The 20,831-nt window shown below is 39.0% G+C and overlaps 1 protein-coding gene across 1 annotated transcript in view; it reads left to right on the top strand.

The window, feature by feature from the left end:
* Positions 1-20,831, top strand: part of LOC133608729 (spondin-1-like) — a 199,740-nt gene that overhangs the window by 56,677 nt on the left and 122,232 nt on the right. The window contains exons 4-5 of the mRNA XM_061964209.2: positions 20,147-20,220; positions 20,591-20,713. Of these exons, the coding sequence (XP_061820193.1) occupies positions 20,147-20,220; positions 20,591-20,713 (197 nt within the window). The remainder of the gene's footprint in view (positions 1-20,146; positions 20,221-20,590; positions 20,714-20,831) is intronic.

Raw genomic sequence — 20,831 nt, 5'->3', positions numbered from 1 at the left:
AAACACTAATATGGAACATCCCACAGGTGAACAGGCTAATTGGGAACAGGTGGGTGCCATGATTGGGTATAAAAGCAGCTTCCATTAATAGCTCAGTCATTCACAAACAAGAATGGGGCGAGTGTCACCACTTTGTGAACAGATGCGTGAGCAAATTGTTTAGGTTTGAGAACAACATTTCTCAACTAGCTATTGCAAGGCATTTAGGGCTTTCACCATCTACAGTCCGTAATATCATCAAAAAGTTCAGATAATCTGGAGAAATCACTGCACTTAAGCGATTATATTACAGACCTTTGATCTCTCAGGCGGTACTGCATCAAAAAGCGACATCAGTGTGTAAAGGATATCACCATATGGGCTCAGGAACACTTCAGAAAACCACTGTCGGTAACTACATTTCATCGCTACATCTGTAAGTGCAAGTTAAAATTCTACTATGCAAAGCGAAAGCCAATTATCAACAACACCCAGAAATGCCACCAGCTTCGCTGGGCCCGAGCTCATCTAAGATGGACTGATGCAAAGTGGAAAAGTATCCTGTGGTCTGATTACTTTGTTTTTTTTCGTTTATGAATGAATATCAATGCTGTTTTTAATGTAAGACATGAATGGAAGTCTACAATATAATTGGGTCTCTTGTCAGTCCAACAAATAAATAGGTAAGCATTTATTTTATTCCTTTTGGGCTGACTCTTCATGTGGGAGTGCAGCCCTATTCTCGGGACACACAATCTTCCACAAACACTGCAGGGAATATTGTCCTGTTATGAAATGAGAGGTCCACACTTTTTGTAGTGCTCTCGTATTTTGGAATGATGCCGTTCTTGCCGTACCAAAGGACTCAATGCTGTGGCCGATCTGCTGCCTGCACTTTTTCCTTTCAGGAGCTGCATCTTCCCAGATTCCTTTGTCGAAGTTACAACTTCCGAGATTGGATTTCAGTGTGTATTTTAAGCGAAGTCGGGGCCTTTACAGAGTACGCTATTCCTCCTTTAGTTGCGAATAGAACAGCATTTTTGGGATAAAGCTACCAATCATTTGTAACATGGCCAGCCCAGTGGAGCTGGGCTTTGACGATCAGACTTTTGATACTCGGTAAGACAAACCTGTGCCTCGAGGTTTGACATCTTGTCCTGCCACTTGTTGTTTTATATGGACTACGGACATCTCTGGATACATCTGTACTAGCTCCTGGATGTGACCCGGCGGTAGATTATTTAAATTTCACATTACAATGCTTGTGTAGGAATTGTACTCTATAAATACATTTGCTTTGCCAATAGTCTTGGTTACTGTAATACTGTAGACATTTTCTGTACCACTATAACTGTTCAGTGTCACAGCAAGGGCTTCAGCCGATCCCAGCAAACTCGCCTGGACTTGTTTTCAGTCACTCATGGTGCACAGTAGACATAGGGCCTTTTTCTCCCGTTAGCGCTTTAGTATTTTTGTACTCGCTTGAAGTTAAGCACATTTGTCTTCTTCACATTCTCCCATCCAGACTGCGGACAAACGCCCACCCCGAGTAAAGCGTGTAAATTGTGGATAGAGGCAGGCTCATGTGATTCATTTAACTAAGGTGCCTTTTTTTGGCTGTGAAAATCATAAAACATGGAGTTTTGCCAACACTTGGGAATGTCATTGAAATCCATGAAAAAGATAACACTTTATATTTGAAAAGGCCGTAATCCATCCAGGCCGTGCTTGTGTGTCGTCATTGCCATGTTGTTTAGCTACCCTGGTGTTCTGATGTTAAGTGTGATGTGTCAGTACAACTATTTGTGGATCTGTGACCGCACGCCACGAGGGGCGGGAGTGACAGCTGACAGTTTGACATTAACTGCCAATCAAATGAATGAACTATTGTGTTCAATAAAGCAGTTGTTACTTCCCCGTGTTTTTTGTAGCGTCTGACATACGCTAGAGACGGTTATATATCTATTTGCTACAAAACATTCCTGCTGGAATTTTATGCATTGAATACGTTTTTTTATTCATTTTAACAAGTGTGGTATATCTCATGTTTTCACCTATGAAAGTTGACTGGTACCGCCCACATCTAAGCCAGAGTGCATATCTTGGATTAAACCGAATAGTGACAGACTTCCATCAAGGGGCAGAATGACATGTGGCCGTAATGTGCGCAACTGCACAGCTTTTTTTTTTTACATACATGGGGAAATGGGGCCTTCAAGGTGAACTGCACTTTTTTGGGAATTTTGCCTATCGTTCACAATAATTATGAAAGACATGACGGCGGACATATATTTTTTAATGCATTCTAACTATTAATTAAACGAAAAGTCGGGAGCCAATAGGAGGTCTTATGTCCCGCCCATAAAATCCAATAAATAACCATTCAAAAAGCACCAACAATACTCTATTTCCATTTCATTATTTGAATATTAACTGAGTATTAGTGATATTGTTATTATACGTGCTAATGCAGACAAACTATTCGTAGCTGCGACGTGATCACTACCGTGTGTCCCTGTGTTTACATCATCAAGTGGTCTGATGCTTCCTTGCTTCCCTGCTCTTTGGAAGTTTATTGTAGATAGATCATAAATCATGCCTCTCACCTGGAAAATAGATGGCTGACGATGTAATCCGTCAAGTTGGTACGGCCAATTTAGGACCCAAAACCGGCGAGAACGACACGGAGATACGCTTTGATGTTATTTGTGATATTACGAGTTATGTTTAGTACAAATGTTTGTATGATACGTCAGAGGGGCTTGACAGCTGTTTGTGTGTTTGTGTTTGCACACGGGAGCGTGACAGTTTTGATATTAACTGTCAAAAAATCAATTGAATCAAGTGATGGACGCTAGATTATTTATATGTATTTTCTATTAAATACTCACATAGTTCAATGATCACTGTCCAGAGATATTGATCGTCCGTTAGTACCATTATGTTCAAACATGGTCGATATGCTGTGGTCGCACTCACGATACAGAAATGTGCATTTAGATTTTTGAGAGTAAATACAGAGTGGCATTTTGTTTTTATTTAGCCTTATCTCAAATTATGTTTCCAGATGTCTCAATTGAAGTAACTAAAATATAGTTTTTTATAGTTTTTTTGAAGTTTCTTTTCATTATTATTACGTATGATGTACACTGCTTCCAAAGTTCAGGTGCAATATAATGTTTCAACTTGCGGGGGCACTTAGTGGCACGTAAGAAAAGTACTCGAGTCGACGAGAGAATACGCGAAAAGTCACATTTGACAGGGAACGCCCAATTTTCAGGGTTGCTACACCCAAAGCGCGTATCTTGGATATGTATAAATTAATAGGGCATAGAGTGGGAGTCCTTCCATACTGTTCACCAATAGGCAACTATTGAAATTAAAAGTGATGTGTACCGTATTTTCCTGAATACAGAGCACACTGATAAATAAGCCGCACCCACTAAATTTTAGAAAACATTTTTTTTGCCCATATATTAGCCACACCGAACTATAAGCCGCAGATATATACGTTGTGAAATGAGTTATTCACACCAAAATATTTAGTAAATTTTTATTTAAATACTGTACCCTAATTGTTTCCAAATGGTGCTTGTTACACGGCAGTAAAACGGCTGAACAAACAAACCTACTCAGTGGCCTAGTGGTTAGAGTGTCCCTCCTGAGATCGGTAGGTTGTGAGTTCAAACCCCGGCCGAGTCATACCAAAGACTATAAAAATGGGACCCATTACCTCCCTGCTTGGCACTCAGCATCAAGGGTTGGAATTGGGGGTTAAATCACCAAAATGATTCCCGGGCACGGCCACTGCTGCTGCCCACTGCTCCCCTCACCTCCCAGGTGGTGATCAAGGGTGATGGGTCAAATGCAGAGAATAATTTCGCCACACCTAGTGTGTGTTTGACAATCATTGGCACTTTAACTTAACTTTAACCAGAAGTCATCGACACGGACCTGCTAGCTAACTCATTAACTCCACGGTGACAATACAAAAATAATTCCATTATAAATGAATGATACTAACGCAGACACTTTTAAACGGATCAGCATATTAGCTAATGCTAACGTAGCTAGCTTGATTAGATTACGACAGCACGTACAAATGGGAATGTTTAGTAAGTATGAATAGGTTTAATTATATTATAAAACTTACAAACGTAGCTTGAAGTGACAAATGAAGAATCCATACGAGTAGAACCGCTATGGACAACTACAAGACAAAACATCACTTGTACTTACGATTCAAAGCACTATACAGAAGACATTTCTGTAGACGTTCATCCCGCAGCAGCTGCAGTGCGTGAACTCGTCCAAAGGATGGCACCATAGCACAAACAATGACGCACCATTTAAGTGTCGTTGCTTGTGTTTTATGAAAATTATTTGCATTATGACTCTTAGCGAAGAAAAATCCATAAAGTAGCCGCACCATTTTATAAATCATAGGGTGCAACGCATAGCAAAAAAGCAACGGTTTATAATCTGGAATTTACGGTAAATGCCTAGAGTGAAACTCACATGGCAAACCCAGCCGAACCGGTAAACTATATTCATCTTGTACCGTAAAGCAATCGTAAGTCATGCAAGAGTCACGAGTGAGTTGCCGCCATCAATTTTCTCTCCATTTGTTGGTGGGAAGCAATTTATTCCTCGTCTCCCTCTGGTGTGAGATTATGCCGGTATAGCGCGTTGCCTTCTGATTGGTGGTCTGAATGAAACAGTACATCAGTGAGCGTCACCTAACACATGCAGGTGTCAAACCCTTTAAAACAATGATAGAACATCAAAGTGCCATTATCAGTTGCCCTTTCTGCATTTTTCCCAATGCATTGTCTAAAAGGTGTTGTTTTTATTAAATATGCAGGAGCAGCTGAAAGCCATAAATTAATTTAGGTAATCTCTGGTTGGAGCCCAAGCAGGCCAAATGGAAATTTATTTTTTCTTCTTCACATCTATTGAGCTTGTACATGGAAAAAGCTTTTGTAGTAAAAAAAAAAAAATCTATTTCGCACGAACACGCGCATACACACACATGCACACTCCGAAACACGCACATACACTCTTTCAAATCAATGCACTTTAGGGGTGATTGGGATCGGTTGCGGTGTGGACCAGGCAAAGTGAGATAGAATTTAAATTGGATGTTAAGTAAGCATTGCTGCACTTGATTGTCTGGCCAGCCCAGCAAAGTGGGCGAGCGGTGCAGCGAAGTGAGCGACTCACTGAGATATATGGAATTGGGGTGAGATTGAATTAAAGCGTGAACAATTAGGGGAGTGCTGGTGGCATCACTTATGTAGAGTCGTTTTTATCTGCACTTTTGGGGCACTTTTGGCCAGTAACCATGAATCTTCATATTCAAACTTTTAATCTAAATCCCTACATTGGCCCCAATATTAGTGCACAGACTTATTTTTATAATTATCTCATTAGATTTCACTGGTACTTGTTAAATTGAGCATTTAATAATTTAATAAAGTTTACTGTATAGTAAATGTAGTAATTATTACTGTTGGTTGTCAGGCAGTCCAAATATTTTGGTAATATTTTACCTGTTAAGATCTTAAAAACGCACATTGCAATGCTTACCATCCATCCATCCATTTTCTACCGCTTGTCTCTTTCGGGGTCGCAGCCAACCAAATGCTATTTTTCTACTTGCACATGTCCACTTTTTGGACCGACAAGTCAACAGGGACTCTGTAGCAGAACTTTTGATTGGTTCTGTGTGTATATGTTAATGATTACATAAACAGCTGAGTAGCGCAACAAACATTTTAAAGCATATGCAAAGGTAGATAATCAATCAGTCATTAATCAAACTTTGTTTATATTGCACTTTTTATGGAAAGTTAAATTGCAACACAGTGCTTTACACATGCACACACACACACACACACACACACACACACACACACACACACACACACACACACACACACACACACACGCACACACAAACAGACTACTATTGATAATAACAAGACCTGGCATGCCACTGAGAATCGAGGACAAATCCCACCTTGATCAAAATAAAGCTGCATGGATTACAATATGGGACTGTATATGCGGCCAAAAGTGTTTTGTAATTTTCCTCAATTGTTCTGGAATTCAAAGAAATAAGATTATTGTAATTGAATAGAATGGAATGGAACTTGTTTAGATATGTGGCAAACAAAATACATTGATATCGTACAGTGGTTCTCTTTTTTCACCAAGTACCACATCAGAAAACACTTGGCTCTCGAAGTATCACCATAATGACCAACATTAAAATACAGGAGCATCATAGGCCTAATTATTGATTAAAAACAGACCAGAAGTTTTATTTAACAAATATATTTTAATATTTGCGGCAACTGTAATATTACACATAGTTAGAACAGTAACACTGTGTTTAAATATTTATTATTTGGCGGACAAATAAATGGAGCCTGCGTACCACTCTTGGTAAGCGTATCGCAGTTTGAGAATCACTGATCAAGTGAAACAGTACAACAGTTACATTAAAAAAGGTATATTAAAATGGTTGGCATTTTTGTACTTTGCTTTGCTTTTGTTGTCTTTATATATGTAATACTTGTGAATGTAAATTATGTTGTGTGTATAAGAATGAGCGACTCAGTTCAGAGAAACAAATAAAATTCATGTGCTGAAGAATGCCTTAGTGTCTACCCAAGCGAGTGAACTTCTGGCCTGTAAGTGAAGGAAGTTGCACCTCCGAGTCTTATTGAAATCAACTCCAATATCGTCTTGGCTTATTGGAGGGGTATTTAACTCAAAAGTCAATATCAGCAATGTCACCATCACAGCTTTGCTCATCTTCTTGAAGTGAAAGACTGACATTTCAACAGAAAATAAACATATATGTGAGGAATTCACTGTTGAATTATTACCTCCCAACCAATATATCGGTGTACATGTACCTATTAAGGCCCTCCTCAAACTACTGGCTCATATCGTTGTGATGTTATTGTATCGAGTTAGTAATAGGCATGGGCTCGTACGAGATTCTGATGACACCATAACTTCGAGCAACAATATCATTAATTCACAGTGTCATTACATCTCTAAAATGTATTGTTTTGAAATGTCTTAGTTGAAAAGAAGAGTATACATGAACTCTTCAATTCAGCAGTCATTTGTAAACAGTACAATACAACAGTGGTTCTCAACCTTTTTTCAGTGATCAGTGACGTGCAGTCACTAGAGGCAGGTGAGGCGGGGCCTCACCTGCATCATGGAAAGAAAAAAAATGTAAAAATATTTTTTTTTAATTAAATTGTTATATGTATCCAGTGATTATACTATAAAGTTATTTTCCATTTAACTTCACCCGTTTTAGATTATTTTTATTTAAAATCGCTGAATTTTCACATTTGCCGTTCAAATACTGAGAAGAGACGGTGCGGTGAACAGCAGCCAGTTGAGGCACGTCACTCAGTGCCGCAACATGGATTGCGCAATGACTCGGCTAACTGCTGGCCTGCTGTGCAGTGAGACCGTATTGCTATATGAATTATATTATACATTTCCATAGTTTAGTTAGCTGAGGTATATAATGTACAGTGTATTTTGTCAACAACTGTATGTGTGTAAAGTATTTCTTGTGCTGAGCGATCATAAAACGGCTGCAAAAGACGCACTGGCTGAGGCTCGCCTCCTGCACCCCCGCCGTAGAATGCACGGCAACCGCTGACGGGACTGTTATATCAACTAAAGCCCACACTTAAACTTTGCACGCGCAAGATTGAATCTATTTAAAAAAGTTATTTCATAAGAAGCCAAAAAGTGCAAAAACAATAATGTTCGTGTTGGAGGAGTTGTGAATGACTGCAGGGCCACAACATTAGGTACACCTGCAGACTGCAGGTGTACCTAATTCACAACTCCTCCAACACGAACATTATTGTTTTTGCACTTTTTGGCTTCTTATTAAATAACTTTTGTAACCTATTTTTATGGGCTTTCCTCTTTGTGATGTTAAGTTCCTGTTATGCGCTGTTATACAGTATATGCCTTGAGCTCTTATTTTGAAGGCGCTAAGAGCGGAAGTGACGACACGTTGGAGTGGAGCGGAAGTTTTTGAAAGAAGGTAAATAAAGTGGTCCTCATGTAAACTGGAGCCTCCGTGTTTGTTATTTTGTAGTTTCATACAGTATAGGCGACATTTATAAACCCTCGGTTACACTTTTTTAAATAGATTCAATCTTGCACGTGGAAAGTTTAAGTGAGGGCTTTAGTTGATATAACACTCTCGTCAGGGGGTTCATTAATCCAGCACAACAGCGGCTCATGGACTTATTTTATAAGTAAAGGTAAGACCATAATAACGTTTTTTTTAATTAAATGTGCTTTTTTCTGTGCTACAGTTTGTATGTGTAAAGTTAAAGTTAAGTTAAAGTACCACTGATTGTCACACACACACTAGGTGTAATGAAATTTGTCCTCTGCATTTGACCCATCCCCTTGATCACCCCCTGGGAGGTGAGGGGAGCAGTGGGCAGCAGCGGCGCCGCGCCTGGGAATAATTTTTGGTGATTTAATAACCTCCAATTCCAACCCTTGATGCTGAGTGCCAAGCAGGGAAGAATGCTGGTATGAGCTTTTAAACATAACCCGTTAACTGCTGCCAATCAAATGGTGAATAAGATACTCTTTAGGGTTCATATGTTTGTAAATCTGACTGTGATGAAGTCAGTGCCTCACCAGCCATGAACCTCACCGCACGTCACTGTCAGTGATGTACCCCCTTTGAAATTTTTTTTAATTCAAGTACCCCCTAAACAGAGCAAAGCATTTTTGGTTGAAAAAAAAAAAAGATAAAGAAGTAAAATACAGCACTATGTCATCAGTTTCTGATTTATTAAATTGTATAACAGTGCAAAATATTGCTCATTTGTAGTGTTTTTTCTTGAACTATGTGGAAAAAAAGATATAAAAATAACTAAAAACTTGTTGAAAAATAAACAAGTGATTCAATTATAAATAAAGATTTCTACACATAGAAGTAATCATCAACTTAACGTGCCCTCTTTGGGGATTGTAATAGAGATCCATCTGGATTCATGAACTTAATTCTAAACACAAAAAAAGAAATCTTTAACATCAATATTTATGGAACATGTCCACAAAAAAATCTAGCTGTCCACACTGAATATTGCATTGTTGCATTTCTTTTCACTGTTCTTTTTGACAGATATTTTAGTGAGAAACCTGAGCTTGTGCTTCACTGAGTTTATGAACTTACATTAACATTTTGTTTAAGTATTATTCAATAAATATATTTATAAAGGATTTTTGAATTGTTGCTATTTTTAGAATATTTTGAAAAAATCTCACGTACCCCTTGGCATACCTTCAAGTACCCCCAAGGGTACGCGTACCCCCATTTGAGAACCACTGCAATACAACATATATGCCTTATCCCATCTGTTCCACCAATGCCAACATTACTGAAAATCTGAAAAGATTTCTTTCTACCTGAACCTCCTCTGTTTTCAGGTCAACTCTGTAGCGCTTTGCAAGTTCATATACACTGTTATTATCTGTGCAACGTTTCCCTGTTTGCAAGTTGCCTGGAAGCTTCTCTATACCACAACACTGTCCTTTTGTATTTGGGCCATCTCATGCCTACCAACGATGACTAAAGCTTTATTCCACTTCCAGTTTCAACCATTCAGATGTCTTTAGTGTTTGTTGTGTAATTCTAATATGGTGCCAACAAGTTGTGAGCGAAAAGGTCTTGCAAGTGCAAAAGTTTTTCGCTCCCGCACATCGCACACTCGCAATCTCCGGGAGGCTAACCCCCTGTTGTTGAGCTTAATTAGATCTTTGATTAAGCTCTTAACGCAAAACAATTTCAACATATTCAACCATTTTAACACAATCAACATTTGATATACAGTATATATGTAATGTAGCAACAGGCACGTTCCTAATCACATATCATATTTACGTATTTTGATCATTTTAAGTATACGACGGGACATTCATTTTACAAACGCATCACAACGTTCACGTTTTCCTTCAACAACATCACTGGTTACTACTCACTGCAGACTTGATGAAAACAAACAAACATAATTAAACATCACTTACTGTAAAATGTTTGCTGTCACCAATATGCCGACTGCTACGATGTTGATATATTCCCGTTTCGTTGAAAAATGATTTATCATCACAAAGAAAAAAGGAGGGTGGAACTGTGGAACCAAGGGTCTTTTTTTGTCTATCTCGCCATTTCCAGGTCTAAATTGGATGCCAAAATTGACCAGTTTGTCAGACTATGTCTTCATCCCTCTACTATCAAGGTAGGAGGCATGATTTGTGATCTAGATTAAACTTTCAAGAGCAATGAGGCGAGAAAGCAGTTTACCAGCCGATGATGTCAACATAGCCACGCAAGCTAGTTTTACTCAGTGGCCTAGTGGTTAGAGTGTCCGCCCTGAGATCGGTAGGTTATGAGTTCAAACCCCGGCCGAGTCATACCAAAGACTATAAAAATGGGACCCATTACCTCCCTGCTTGGCACTCAGCATCAAGGGTTGGCATTGGGGGTTAAATCACCAAAAATGATTCCTGGGCGAGGCACCGCTGCTGCCCACTGCTCCCCTCACCTCCCAGGGGGTGAACAAGGGAATGGGTCAAATGCAGAGGACAAATTGTGTGTGACAATCATTGGTACTTTAACTTTAACTTTAATAACAATATCATGAATGCTATGTTAATATGCAAGTCACGAAATGTAAATGGAGTATTGTTGGCGGTTTTTGGATGATTATTTAGAGGGCTTTGACACCCTATTGACTCCTTTGTAAACTTTTTACAATGCACTACAAAAATAATATATATCTTCTTGTCTTACATGATGCTTGTGAACAAAAACATTTTTTTTTTAAAGTGCAGTTCCCCTTTAACTGAAATCAATTTAATTGGTGCAACCTCCCTCCTCTCACAAAACAGCACTATTTCAACTTGTAACATGCATTTAAAAAAATAAATAACTAACTTTGAGATCAGGCATATTCTATAGACATATTACAATAGAATGTACTACAAATTACAGTGGTTTAAAGAATAAATATAATAATAATAATAATCTACAGCATTTACCTTAGAGACCGGACTTCTACGGTAACTTACTAGTCGTTTTTTAAGACTAACACACCATCAGCAGCTCTTCCATATTAAAGGGGCCCTATCATGCAAAACATATTGGTACCTGCAGTTCTGCATGTAGGATCTGCATAAATCCCGAAAATTTTAAGTCAAAGCAAGGAGGTATTGCGGTGATATTTTTAAAACAATCTTGCCTTCCTTCATACTTCCTTCAAATGGTCTGTTTGGAATGTGCACAATTGTTAATGTCACAAATTGGGCACACAGACAGCGGATTATTACTATAAGTTAAAATTAAAGTACCACTGATAGTCACACACACGCTAGGTATGGTGAAATTACCCTCTGCATTTGACCCATCCCCTTGTTCCACCCCCTGGGAGGTGAGGGGTGCAGTGAGCAGCAGCGGTGGCCGCGCTCGGGAACCATTTTGGTGATTTAACCTCCAATTCCAACCCTTGATACTGAGTGCCAAGCAGCGAGGTAATTGGTCCCATTTTTATAGACTTTGGTATGACTCGGCCGGGGTTTGAACTCACAACCTACCGATCTCAGGGCAGACACTCTAACCATACGGTATATATCTATCCAACCTGCCTTGCGCACGTCCGCCATTTTTAGTTTATGCGCGCATCTGTAGTTCAGACGACACAATGGCCGAGATACAACTGGAATAAGGAAAATGTTGTTATTGGTTGTATTCCCAAACACAGGACACTATTCAAACCTTCAGTCTCATCTAAAGAAGTAAGAAGTGCCATGCTAACTTTTTTGTTTCATGGCAATGTGCCTTTATTGAAGAGGTCGCTCCCAGTGTGTGCAAAGAATAGTCCTGCTCCACCCACAAACCTTCACAAAAAGGTTATATCGATCTCTAGCTATTAGGAAATGCTAGCGAGTATGACCATATCTTTTGGTTGGATCTTACAGGGTTTACTATTTTCTATGTCAGCTAATGAAGGTGATGCTTGTCACTCAATTTAGTGCTTGGAAATTAAAGCATAAAAAATAGCCAAGAGACAACTCTTTTCAACATTCTTAAGTTGGGGCACTCTTAAATTGAGGTACCACTGTACTAGGGTTGTACGGTATACCGGTATTAGTATAGTACCGCGATACTAATAAATCATATTCGGTACTATACCATCTCTGAAAAGTAAACAAACGCCATTGGTGGATCTACACCTAACATCCACTGTAATGATACCAAATACAGTAGCGTATCTAGTTGATACTACTATGATTACGTCGATATTTTTTGGCATCCCAACATCTTCTTTCGATTTTGTAAAATGTATATTATGTTCATCAACTCAGGAAATATGTCCCTGGACACATGAGGACTTTGAATATGACCAATGTATGATCCTGTAATGACTTGGTATCAGATTGATACCCAAATGTGTGGTATCATCCACAACTAATGTAAAGTATCAAACAATAGAATAATAAGTGATTACATTTTAACAGAAGTGTAGACAAAACATGTTAAAAGAAAATGTAAGCAGATATTAACAGTATCAATCAAACAATCATACATCCATCCATCCATTTTCTAACGCTTATTCCCTTTGGGGTCGCAATCAATGTTTATTTATATAGCCTTAAATCACAAGTGTCTCAAAGAGCTGCACAAGCCACAACGACATCCTCGGTTCAGATCCTACATCAGGGCAAGGAAAAACTCAACCCAGTGGGATGACAATGAGAAACCTTGGAGAGGACCGCAGATGTGGGTCCAATGAGTCAGAACTTCAAATTTTATAAGGTAATGATCGGACATTACTTTAGTATACGGGAGTTTCATAACTTTGGAGGTGGTCACCCCCCTGACAAGCACTAGATCTATCGCACTACCGTTGCGATGCGTGGGTTAATGTATTATTTGTGTAAGACCACAGCTATCAATTATAGTCTGCAGCGCCAGGCATGGTGGGTCCGATGGTGTATTCATATGGATATTAAAGTCCCCCATTATGATTATATTGTCGGCGTCCGTCACTAGATCAGCGACAAACTCTGAGAATTCACTGATAAAGTTCAAATAGGGCCCTGGGGGGCAGTAGATAACAGCCAGGTAGAGAGGCAGCGGTGCAACAGACCTCATAGTAAGCACCTCAAACGATTTATATTTATTATTTAGGTTAGGGGTAAGGTTAAAGTTTTCATTGTATATTAGTGCGATCCCCCCACCCCTTTTAGGGGGACGGGCAATATATGCATTTGTATAGTTAGGAGGAGATGCCTTATTTAGCGCAAAAAAATTGTCTGGTTTGAACCAGGTTTCGCTGAGACCAATGACGTTAAGATTGTTGTCTCTAATGACCTCATTAACTAATAACGTTTTGGCAGACAATGATCTCATGTTTAAAAATCCCATATTATAGGTAGTAGGCTGTTTTGAGGAGTTATTGTTAAAATGATCCGTAGTAGTAATAATGCTGCGTTTATTTTGCGTAGTGCGCTTTAAATAATTTCGACTATATCTAGGAATTGATATGAAGGGAATTTTCAACAGTAAATGAACAAGTAGATTAATAATTCATTTTCTACCACTTGTCCTTAATAATTTTGACAAAATAATAGAATGATAAATGACACAATATGTTACTGCATATGTCAGCAGCTCAATTAGGAGCCTTTGTTTGCTTACTTAATACTAAAAAACAAGTTGTCTAGTATGTTCACTATTTTACTTAAAGGGGAACATTATCACCAGACCTATGTAAGCGTCAATATATACCTTGATGTTGCAGAAAAAAGACCATATATTTTTTTAACCGATTTCCGAACTCTAAATGGGTGAATTTTGGCGAATTAAACGCCTTTCTAATATTCGCTCTCGGAGCGATGACGTCACAACGTGGCGTCACATCGGGAAGCAATCCGCCATTTTCTCAAACACCGAGTCAAATCAGCTCTGTTATTTTCCGTTTTTTCGACTGTTTTCCGTATCTTGGAGACATCATGCCTCGTCGGTGTGTTGTCGGAGGGTGTAACAACACAAACAGGGACGGATTCAAGTTGCACCAGTGGCCCAAAGATGCGAAAGTGGCAAGAAATTGGACGTTTGTTCCGCACACTTTACCGACGAAAGCTATGCTACGACAGAGATGGCAATAATGTGTGGATATCCTGCGACACTCAAAGCAGATGCATTTCCAACGATAAAGTCAAAGAAATCTGCCGCCAGACCCCCATTGAATCTGCCGGAATGTGTGAGCAATTCAGGGACAAAGGACCTCGGTAGCACGGCAAGCAATGGCGGCAGTTTGTTCCCGCAGACGAGCGAGCTAAACCCCCTATCGACCCTAGCTTCCCTGGCCTGCTGACATCAACTCCAAAACTGGACAGATCAGCTTTCAGGAAAAGAGCGCGGATGAGGGTATGTCTACAGAATATATTAATTGATGAAAATTGGGCTGTCTGCACTCTCAAAGTGCATGTTGTTGCCAAATGTATTTCATATGCTGTAAACTTAGTTCATAGTTGTTAGTTTCCTTTAATGCCAAACAAACACATACCAATCGTTGGTTAGAAGGCGATCGCCGAATTCGTCCTCGCTTTCTCCCGTGTCGCTGGCTGTCGTGTTGTTTTCTTCGGTTTCGCTTGCATACGGTTCAAACCGATATGGCTCAATAGCTTCAGTTTCTTCTTCAATTTTGTTTTCGCTACCTGCCTCCACACTACAACCATCCGTTTCAATACATTCGTAATCTGTTGAATCGCTTAAGCCGCTAAAATCCGAGTCTGAATCCGAGCTAATGTCGCTAAACTTGCTGTTCTTTCTGCCATGTTTGTTTGTGTTGGCTTCACTATGTGACGTCACAGAAAAATGGACGGGTGTTTATAACGATGGTTAAAATCAGGCACTTTGAAGCTTTTTTTAGGGATATTGCGTGATGGGTAAAATTTTGAAAAAAACTTCGAAAAATATAATAAGCCACTGGGAACTGGTTTTTAATGGTTTTAACCATTCTGAAATTGTGATAATGTTCCCCTTTAAGGACACACTTGCAATAAGAAACATATGTTTAATGGACGCTAAGATTTTTTGTTAAAATAAAGCCAATATTACAATTTTTTGTGGTCCCCTTTATTTAGAAAAGTACCGAAAAGTATCAAAATACTTTTGGTACTGGTACCTGCAACTTAAGTCACAAAAACATTGTGATATTTTTTGGGTAAAAAAATGCCAAAATAAATGCTATCACTAAGTGGATCAAGGCGATCTCAACATAAATATTTGAAAAAAACGACACAAAGTAAAATTTTAATCATGAATAAGTAGGTGAGAAATGAAAACTGAATCGACTTGTCAATGAGTGTTTTGGAGTTGGACTGTGTGTTTGCTGAATTTTGATTAATTTGCTGCCTTAATTGTAACTTTATTTTAGCGTTAAATTAAAATATACTATTATGCATCTCTTTGTCATGTCGTTTTCTTTAGCTTGTGTTAGCCATCTTAGCATGCCATATCTTCATCAGTAACGCCATCATGTTTTATATCGTTTCTTCTCCTACTCCCATTGTCCACAATGACGTTTAGCACATTGGACGATCTTCTTACTCCCAACCGTGGCCGTCAATATTTTTAAGCCAGCCAAAATATTACCAAACAGACGCGCTTCGTTTTTTGGGCAGGGGGAAACGTTTCGGGACTTGCCTCCTCCAGAGGTCATGTGGCCTGCAGAGCTGTGTGCAGGGGGAGAAGTCGTGGTACTCTACACTGCAGCTGCATGCGACCAGATGGAATTCTGACCTTCACTTTCTTTCATACTGCAGGGACATTAGGACGGAAAATTTTAGTAGCTTTGAAACCGTCACTTTTTCATTCTCTGGTATACTTTGTAACCGGTGACCGGCACATATCTAGCTTGTAATCAAGTCAAGATTACAGCAGTGATTCTCAAACTGGGGTGCATGAGTGCCATCTTGTGGTCGGCCAAAATAATCAATTAGGTGATCAGTGTTTTATTTTCCTGTATTCAAGGACAATGTTACTGTGCAAACTGTGTGGAATGTTACAGTGGCCAAACATTGTACCTATACTTGTTAAATAAAACCTCTGCCATGATTTTAATGAATATTTTGGCCTACTAAGCTACTGTATCTTATTGTTGGTCATTATGGTGGTACTTGGGGAGCAAAGTGTTTTTAAGGTGATATTTAGTAAAAAAAAAAAAAAAAAAAGTTTCAGAATCACTAGATTAAAGCATAAAGTATACATTGAAATTAGTTTGAGTATTTTTTGCACTTTCTCAAGTCCTATTTATTAGCCCACATTTTGAGTTCATTTCCAGCTAAAATCTACCCAATAAGAAAATAACAATTCACTTTTAATTTAACTTCTGTGCAATATCAATTGTCTCCATGAAGGTTATCCGTTTAAACCTCAGTTTGGTTTTTACTCCACAATATTTTGTATGCGACCAGTCCGTCTGCACCATTTCCACATTATTTTAAAGTCCAGCCTCTCCATTAACATTCTCACACCACATTGTTTGGGTCTGTCTCCATGGAAACATGCAACTATATCTACTAATGTTAGAATGTCTGGTAGCAGGGGCCTTGTTGCGGCCACATGTGCTGGCCGCTGAAATTGTTTGTTTGAGGCTTATTTACATGTCACAACCTCAGCAGTCAGCTCAATTTGCACAAGGTCCTAACTTGAATCTAGTCTCAGTATGCAAGCATGGAAGTGGGCTTGGGAACTCCTGTCTATCAGAGCTGAATGCATTTTATTTAATAGAAAGCACACAGTGGATCTTTAAAAAGTTTGACTACCATGTACAATTTTAAAAGGTATACGGTCACAATTCAGAAATAAAACAACAATTATATTTTTGTCACAGCCTTTTTTCATCATATTCCAATGTTTTGTTTGTTACAGTATTAGAGCTTAAAAATGGGGTTAATTCTATGTCTGTTAACTTTTATGAGCAAAATTTGAACTCCGAAAAAAGATATGACGGTTGATCAGCTACCGATCAGTATCGACTGATTAACGTGAAAAAGTAAGTCATCGCCATTACGGACTAATGCCTTTCAATGTTGATCTCGAATGCCGATCGCCTAGGCCTGGGCGATATGGCCTTAAAATAAAATTGTTGATATTTTCACAAAAAAAAGACTTGCGATTTTTCTAAACTTTTTCCCTACTTTTTAAAGAAACTAATGAACACAAATGACAGAGATATGTTTTTCTTGTTTTGATCAAAAACTAGTTGTTTGAAATGACACTACATACACTGCATCTTACTCTTAGCAAAATGCTAACTTGAATAATGTTGTTCTTTATAGACAAAATACAAATTGTACTTTTATGGAACTAAATTAAAAGTTTCCTCTGGGAAGCAATACTTTTGTCTTGAATAAAATACTTCAGTGAACACAAATGTAGCATTGCACATTGTAAGTTTGTTATTGTTACATTCTTGTTTGCCTCATAGAGTTGCATTTCACGCACTCGACTGGAGGCTTTGGTTTCCGATACAGAAATATTTTTAAACATTCATTTGTTCCACACCTGTTGCTGCAAAACCAAACTACTGACAGCACTTTTGTTTTCTTTGGAACAAACGTCACGCTCTCGTTAGTGTTAGCATTAGCCATGTTTTGCTAGGCGTGTGAATCTCCCTTAAGAAATAAAGAAGAGAGTGACAGCTACGGAAGCTCTGGGGGGCAAAAAGTGTGCCGGAGCAAGAGGAAAACAATTTTTTTTTTTTAATATTTTAATTGCCTGCAACAAAGAACTCAAATGTATTTATTTGTTAATTTTTGATATGTCACCCAGGCCTACGATTGCCTCAGGCGACATTGTATATTTTTAGTCCCCCAGCTGACAAAATAATTGTGTATCTCCAGCAGAGGTGGGTAGTAACGTGCTACATTTACTCCGTTACATCTACTTGAGTAACGTTTGGGATAAATTGTACTTCTAAGAGTAGTTTTAATGCAACATATTTTTACTTTTACTTGAGTATATTTATAGAGAAGGAACGCTACTTTTACTCAGCTCCATTTATCTACATTCAGCTCGCTACTCGCTACTGATTGTTATCGATCTGTTAATGCAAGCGTTGTTTGTTTTGGTTTGTCAGACAGACCTTAAAAGTAGGATCTAGCGCATGCCTGCGTTTCACCAATCAAATGCAGTCACTGGTGACGTTTGACTCTGTTTCACCAATCAAACAGAGCCAGGCGGTCACATGACCGTCACACGTGGACCCCGACGAGTTGAAAAACTTATTGGGGTGTTACCATTTAGTGGTGGTCAATTGTACGGAATATGTACTGTACTGTGCAATCTACTAATACAAGTTTCAATCAATCAATCAATGAATGCCTACTGAGCCTATGATGCTGTTAAGTTATTGTGGCTCAATTTGCCTTAATTTTTTTTATGTTAATGTATTATTATTTAATATATATTATTGTTTTAGTTGCTTAAGAGATATTCCTGGCTCTGAATTTGCTCATTGCCATTTTTATGTTTTTGTGCATTATTTGTTGCCGTCATCATTAAACGAACAGGTTACTCATCAGTTACTCAGTACTTGAGTAGTTTTTTCACAACATACTTTTTACTTTTACTCAAGTAAATATTTGGGTGACTACTCCTTACTTTTACTTGAGTAATAAATCTCTAAAGTAACAGTACTCTTACTTGAGTACAATTTCTGGCTACTCTACCCACCTCTGATCTCCAGACACAGTGTGGAGTCGCTCCCCTAAGTTAATAATAATCACCTCGATTATAATGAATAAACTGTATTTCTTTATATCTTAAATATCAATATCACATATTATTATCACTGTAGAACAAGGCTTAACATGCCACACATTGAGAGCAAGCCAGGACCAGGCATGCTAATAGCTTAGCTAACCGCTAAGCTAGTTTGAAACAACACCAATAAATAAGTGCTTAGTATGGGTTCCCTCCGGGTACTCCGGCTTCCTCCCACCTCCAAAGACATGCACCTGGGGATAGGTTGATTGGCAACACCAAATTGGCCCTAGTGTGTGAATGTGAGTGTGAATGTTGTCTGTCTATCTGTGTTGGCCCTGTGATGAGGTGGTGACTTGTCCAGGGTAGAGGTGGTGACTTGTCCAGGGTGTACCTCGCCTTCCGCCCGATTGCCGCTGAGATAGGCTCTAGCACCCCCCGCGACCCTGAAAGAGATAAGCGGTATAAAATGGATGGAAGGATGGATAAAATTTTACAAGTGTAGATGGAACCATGTTACAGCAAAAAGTAAGCAGTGATTACCGTATTTTCCACACCCTAAAGCGCACCGGATTATAAAGCAGTCGATGAACGGGTCTATTTTCATACAAACCGGATTATAAGGCGCATTAAAGGGACCATATTATGATTTGTATTTTCTACATTTAAAACACTTTCTGGTGGTGTACCACGTGTAATGGTGGTTCTTTGGTCAAGGTGTGGCATAGATTATGTTTTACAGACCATTTTCAAGCCGCTTTCTGACTGTCTCTTCAGGATGCACCCTTTTGTTGGTGGTCTTATTTACCTGGCTCCTCTTCGACAGCGTCTTCTTCCCGTCATCTTTTGTTGGAGTTTTTAGCGCTTCCACAGCGAATCTACTGACAGATTAATTTTCAACCGTACATGACTTTGTATTAGAAATAGCAACAGTAGAGGATGAATGCCCCACACTAAGAGGAAAGCGCAAAAGAAGGAGCTTATTGACTACAATGGCAGGCGCGCACACATTTTCGGGACCTATGCAGATCCATAATACACAACAGCAGGTACAAATATGGTTTTGCACAATGAGGTGAAACAAAATGGCAGAAAATGTCTCCCAATAATTAGGTGCCATTTTGTGTTCCTTATACACGCACCATAATAATATGCGTATGTTGAAACACAGTACGTGTTCACATTTAGATTGAAGTCAATTTCAACATTGTCAAAATTTTTCAAATCATTTCTCATTATTCATAACATTTTTCAAATATTCCATCTGATTTTACAGCTGACTAACTTCTCATTGGCCTTCTTCTCGTGCCTGTGTAGGGCAAGCATTGTGCAGAAGAGGATCATTTATTTCCAGGATGAGGGCTCACTCACTAAGAAGATGTGTGAAAAAGGTAGGATTCCCTACCACTTTCTGGATGCTTACCATATACCATCTACCATCATTTATTTTGGCTTCGCATTTCGCTATGCTTCTTTCTTGGTTGTGATGGCGTACTACGCAGCCGTCGGGCTTTGGCGTGAATGACTATAATTGCCATTGACCCCGTTGTGACATGGGATGCAACACAGAGCAACTGAAGAAAAAGAATCACACTGCACCTTCTCTCCTTTTTTAACGCCTAACGTATTCTCTCCCTCCGGTTTCCCACATATACTTAAGCTAGACTTGTCTATAATGGCTGCCATATTCAACTTCCTATATAACTCTGAGAGCCTTCAATCTTTCATCTGTACCTCATCTCTCCAAATCCCTGTGTACAGAATCTCTGTATGGAGATGCTACAGATAAACCTCTGCTGGACTGTTGTGCCTGTGGAACAGCCAAGTACAGAGTCACCTTCTTTGGGAACTGGTCAGAGAAGATTCATCCCAAAGACTACCCACGTAAGCAAATCCTCATATGCTCTTGTTTAAATCTGCTTTATTATATATGTAATGTAAATCATGGCCCTTAAGCCAAGAAACTGCTGGTTTGCCACACTAGTGAGATGTGTGTACACAA

Source organism: Nerophis lumbriciformis, linkage group LG06, assembly GCF_033978685.3.
Source record: "Nerophis lumbriciformis linkage group LG06, RoL_Nlum_v2.1, whole genome shotgun sequence".
NCBI lineage: Eukaryota > Metazoa > Chordata > Actinopteri > Syngnathiformes > Syngnathidae > Nerophis > Nerophis lumbriciformis.
The sequence above is the reverse complement of the archived record's forward strand: the minus strand, read 5'-3'. Positions and strand labels throughout refer to the sequence as shown.